The sequence below is a fragment of the Protobothrops mucrosquamatus genome, unplaced genomic scaffold (assembly GCF_001527695.2).
Source record: "Protobothrops mucrosquamatus isolate PMUCROS unplaced genomic scaffold, P.Mucros_1.0 scaffold3094, whole genome shotgun sequence".
Classification (NCBI taxonomy): Eukaryota; Metazoa; Chordata; class Lepidosauria; order Squamata; family Viperidae; genus Protobothrops; species Protobothrops mucrosquamatus.
The window spans coordinates 5,591-11,418 of NW_015389102.1; the positions used below are offsets into that span (position 1 = coordinate 5,591).

The following is a 5,828-nucleotide window of genomic DNA, read 5'->3' on the forward strand; positions in this document are numbered from 1 at the left end:
AATAATAATAATAATAATAATAATAATAATAATAATAATAATAAAGTTGGAAGGGACCTTGGAGGTCATCTAGTCCAACCCCCTGCTCAGGCAGGAAACCCTATACCATTTCAGACAAATGGCTGTCCAGTCTCTTCTTAAAAACTTCCAGTGTTGGAGCATTCACCGCTTCTGGAGGCAGGTTATTCCACTGGTTAATTGTTCTAACTGTCAGGAAGTTTCTCCTTAGTTCTAGGTTGCTTCTCTCCTTGATTAGTTTCCATCCGTTGCTTCTTGTCCTGCCTTCAGGCGCCTTGGAAAATAGCTTGACTCCCTCTTCTTTGTGGCAGCCCCTGAGATATTGGAACACTGCTATCATGTCCCCCCTCATCCTTCTCTTCGTTAAACTAGACATACCCAATTCCAGCAACCGTTCCTTATATGTTTTAGCCTCCAGTCCCCTAATCATCTTTCTTGCTCTTCTCTGTACTCTTTCTAGAGTCTCAATATCTTTTTTACATCGTGGTGACCAAAACTGGATGCAGTATTCCAAGGGTGGCCTTACCAAGGCATTGTAAAGTGGTATTAATACTTCACGTGATCTTGATTCTATCCCTCTGTTAATGTAGCCCAGCACTGTGTTGGCTTTTTTGGCAGCTGCCGCACACTCATATTTAAGTGATTGTCCACTAGGACTCCGAGGTCCCTCTCACAGTTACTACTATTGAGCAAGGTACCCCTATACTATACTTGTACATTTGGTTTTTCTTGCCTAAATGTAGGTGTTCATTGCAATTTTTAATTGTTTCCATCCCCCTCTTTTTCACTGTAGTTTCTAAAATTAATTCCTGGACTTTGTTAGGTCCTTCTCTTTGCTTTGCTTTTGCTTTTCTGCTGCCTATTTTTTCCAAGTTAAAGAGGAGGGGGGGAAAAGGGGAAAATAACTCTTTTCTGAGGCTTCTTGGTCATGTTTCTTTATACTTTGTCCCATTACTCATCTCCTGAACTGTCCTTCCAACATAGCTCCTTTTCTTCGTTGTCCAGTCCTTTCACCAGTCAGCCTGCTCTTCAAGTCTTCCTTCTCAATTCTTCTGGGTGGGGTCTTCCATCACACATTCTACCTTCTTCTGATGATCTTTTCTTCTTTCCTTCAGCATTTGTAGTTGACCTGTTCTGTGATCTATGTGCATCTTCAGCCTAGAAAGAAACTCAAGAAGCCAGATGTGCTTGCTTGCAAGTGTCCTAATTAAACCAAGAGCCTTCTCATATGCTCTGTGAGATCTTCCATGCAGTTGCATGAATCCAATTCTGTCATAAAGTACACCACCATCTTACTCATAGCAGCAGACTCTACCACAGGGATCCTACAGTAGTGGCCAAAATTGTGGAAACCTTTTGGGAAAAGTGTATTTTTGAGGTTTGATGGCTAATAACACCACTTTTTTGGGGAATAGTACCATAAAATTATATATCAATGGAAAGATAATTTAATCAAGAATGTAATGCAACATAGTTTGTTCAATTATCTGTACTGCATTCTATGAAATGTTATAGCCAAATAACCAGAAAAAGGAAGCACAACTTGCTTAGGTTGATATCAGGTAGCTTTCCTTCATCTGATTGTAGCCAATGAGCATGAGTGTTTATTGCCAATCAGGTGTCATCTTGTTTTGGCAGTGAGCCAATCAGATCACAGTAGGATTCAGTTATTGATGTCATGTATTGAAGCTGAGAGGAGGACATTTGTCAGTGTGTTATGTGATCACTGTCAAGTTGGTTGGGTTTTTTTGTGTTCTTTCATTTAGTGAGCTTGTAAAACGTAATAAAATTAAAGTAATGGTGCAAAGAGTTGACTGGTTGCCCAGAAAGCGATGTAAAATAGTATTATTAAGTGAACAAGGCTACAGTTATAAAGAAATTAGAAGAAAAATTGTTGGAAACTTAACCAAAGGTGGCATTTCTACTGTACACTTTTCCCAAAAGGTTTCCACAATTTTGGCCACTACTGTATGTTGCTTCTCATCAAGCTATCAGCTCTAACTATCATAGGTAATATTCAGAGATGATGGGCACTGAAGTCTATCACAGATTCTGATTGGGCTAGATGTTTTATAACTTCATCTATAAAGAGAGGCTGCTGAAGCCACAAATGTAAGTAAGACCTTTCTGTGGACTGCTGTCTTTTCAAATAGCAGCCTAAAGAAAAAAGAGGCCACTAAAATAAAAACTTGTTTTGCTTATATTACATACTTCAGTAGGTTTATTTACCTCTATGTCTTGAAGTTCTAGTTCCTTTTAAACATCTTCTTGTGAAGAAACATACAAAACATAGTTTTTCAGATGTTGTTGTTGTTGTTAGTTGCAAAGTCGTGTCCGACCCATCACAACCCCATGGACAACCTTCCTCCAGGCCTTCCTGTCCTCTACCATCTTCTGGAGTCCATTTAAGCTCATGCCTACTGCTTCAGTGACTCCATCCAGCCACCTCATTCTCTGTCGTCCTCTTCTTCTATTGCCCTCACTCTTTTCCAGCATTAGGCTCTTCTCCAGTGAGTCCTTCCTTCTCATTAGGTGGCCAAAGTACTTGAGTTTCAACTTCAGGATCTGGCCTTCTAAAGAGCAGTCAGGGTTGATCTCCTCTAGGACTGACCGGTTTGATCGCCTTGCAGTCGAGGGGACTCGCAGGAGTCTTCTCCAGCACCATAGTTCAAATATGTTATCTATTATCAAATACATTTATCTAGTTTTCATAGTCCATTTCTGGAGACTGCTTGCTGTCCCAGCTTCCAAACAGTAAGAAGGTGGATGGTAATTCATCAGTTTAGTTAAGATGGGTGATGAACTTCTCCCCCCCACCCATCCCTTTTCTCTTTTTCTCTCTTTCTTTCTCTCCATCAACAGATTCTCCATTTTTGCAGGAAAAGGCAAGATAAACAGTGATATCTGAACTGTATCCAAATAGGCACATTCTCAATAAATACCTGTCTCACAAAAGATATCCGTGTTATGCCAACTTAATTGTTATAGCTGTTCTCCAAGCAGAGATCAGCCTTTTTTTTCTTGTTAAGGCACCATCCTGTGTAGCTGGTTGGGAATTGTTGAAGTTATCCAGAGGCATGAGCAAAGCTTCCCCTCTCTAGACAAGAATCTCATATGTTGGGGAGCAGAGGGTGAGTTTATGGAGAAAAGGGGCAATTTGCAACCAAGAACAGTGGAGCTTTCTTCTATGCTGCAAAGAATGCTGGGAACTGTAGTTTGATCAGTAGACTGACTATTCTTCATTTGATGTCAGAGGCAGGCTAATATCTGCTATTGTGTAAGAAATAAAATAATGGGGCTGCATAGAATGTGTTAGTTTAGAAGGGATATAATCTCTGTCCTCATTCACATTTTTGGAGGAACAATCAGCAGTTAATCGGACATCTTCAGAGAAGTAGCTGGTGCTCGTATATCTATATAAATAAAAATGTAAATGTTCGTTTGTTCAAAATCTTAAATCTCCGAAAGTTCTTCACCGATTGCTTTGAAATTTTGACACAACGTTGCATTTGAATACGCACGTGTTTTTATAAATCTACTATTATATAGATGTTACACCTGTGACAGGTAAAAACATTTAACCTGTCTGAGCCACAGCAACCCGTGGCTGGGTACAGCTAGTAATTTAATATCAAGGAAGGGATAGGAGGGATTATGCTGAGTTGCACCTGAGAGCATTTCCATTCCAGACATCCACTTCAACAATCATTTTACCTTTGGAGCAAGTTATAATTAAATCCCAATATTCAGTTCAATCTCTTGAGCCTGATTCCTGGAGGTAAAATAATTTAGGGATGACCTTGGGAGAAGTTATGAAAGAACTGTTAAGAAGAAAGCTGAAAAATCAATCAGATCTTACTTTCAGTCATGGGCCAGACTAAAACTTGCAGAAAACTTTGCACAATCCAGAAACTGAAGCAAGCCTGAGAAAGAAACTAAAAAAAAACAAACCCTGCCTTGATTTTGTTTTGTATAAGATGGGACAGAGAGACATTTGGACAGGCTTTCAAAACTGATGCCAGCCCTACAAGATAGGGCAGCCCTTCAAGACAGATGCCACAGAAATTTCTGGAGTTCTCCTTTATTATTGTAGGGTACATTACATCTTACAATAAACAAAAATCAAGGAGGCGTTATTTTCAGTTTCTTTCTCTTATTTCTTTCTGTCTTTGTACTAGGTAATCTTTCTGCATGTCCTTTAATCCAAAGCAATTTCTAAATTCTTTTACTCTGGATCAAGTGATTCCAGACATTATTTTGGGATGTACTACCTTCTTCCTTTTTATATATTGAATCTTGACTGCTGTTTTACCTTATAGAAAACATTCACCTTTTTTGAGCACCATCCTGCGATAGGAGGCTCAATCTCTGTGTTGTGAATATTCTGTTAAAAGAGACATAATACCAAGATCACATCTGCTAACTCATGTTAATTTAATTAACATGAACAGTGTGTATCTAAAGCTTCTTTTTAGTTGGCTGAGCCAGACCAAATCTTTGCTCGTGATAAGAACATAAAACAGTTATTGGATGCAGTTAGGCCTTGTAGGCGGGGGAGAATGTAAAGAGACTATTTTGGTTGCTTGCTGTTTTAAAACCATGTTGTTTTCCATTAATGTCACCATGCCTGGGGATCCAGTGGTAGTACGGAGCCTGTGAGTTGGTTATATTGATAGCAATTGCATAGATTGTACTCTCCCACAAATTAGGTTGTATGGTTTTAACTGTTTTAATTGGCTTTGGATTGCTTTTTATTTTAATTGTTTATTGTTTTGTTATTTAACTGTGTGAACGGCCCAGTCACAAATGTGAAATGGGGGGGGCTACATAAATTAAACAAACAAACAAAATGTGTGAAGTTGCCTAGAAGCCATCATTTAATAATGTGTTATCTCTTTTGTCATCAGCATTTAGAGCATGATAAAAACAGGAAGCGTAGAATTAAATTTAATAGGGTTAGAAATGTGTAGTTGTTTCATTTTTTTAAAAACATGCTTTAACCAGATGTATTTTGTGGTAACTCTTTTGCAATGTAGCATTACTAAAATTACGTTTTTTCAGGCTTGAAAGTTATAAAACCTATGGTCAGGTTAATCTGGGAGTCTGAAAACAATAAGTAACTGTTTATTCTTGTTCCCCTTTTAAATCTGCAGCTCAGTATTTTGCAAGCATCATGGTCATTGTTGGTTTATCTGTCGTAGTAACAGTCTTGGTGCTTCAGTGTCATCATCATGACCCTCAAGCAGGAAAGATGCCCCAGTGGGTAAGTGACAACTACACATCAGCCTTCATAAACAGCAATACCTTTTGTATTTCATCACTTAGACAATGCTAGAAAGAACATGATTTTAAGGATACGATACTAATTCTTACTTCCTCTCCTCACCTTGGTGTATGCTGACCCTGCAGGGTTTATGACTGACCAAGCAGGATACCTTTCTTTTCTTTTTGTTTTTTCAAAAAAATCCAGTATTTCTATTTCTTTTAATATAGTCAAAAAGGAAAATAAGGAAAAGTGAGTTAAAAATTAAACAAAAACAAGAATACAGAACAGTCACACAAAAAAAGAGACTTCTGACTCACCCTTATGGGTGGTTTGTGTCTTCCTCAGTTGTGGGTCCTATACCAGAGACCTGGGAGTTTGAGGGTTTGTGCAGCATCTTAGCTGTTCCTAGCCCTGCACTCTTTTAGACAGAAAGCTCTGATGCTCTTCCTGGGATCTGTTGAAATCACTCTCCCAGCTTAGGGGGTCACAGCCCCAAGTGCTCCTACTACCACTGGGACTACTGCGATCTTTATTTTCCTCATCC

General features: G+C 38.8%; 1 protein-coding gene across 1 annotated transcript in view; it reads left to right on the plus strand.

The window, feature by feature from the left end:
- Nucleotides 1-5,171: 5,171 nt before the first annotated feature.
- The window catches only part of LOC107297033 (neuronal acetylcholine receptor subunit alpha-7-like), a gene marked incomplete at its 5' end in the record, with an annotated part of 4,615 nt that continues 3,958 nt past the window's right edge, over nt 5,172-5,828 (plus strand). Inside the window, one exon of the mRNA XM_015826390.1 lies at nt 5,172-5,281. Coding sequence (XP_015681876.1) covers nt 5,172-5,281 — 110 coding nt within the window. The remainder of the gene's footprint in view (nt 5,282-5,828) is intronic.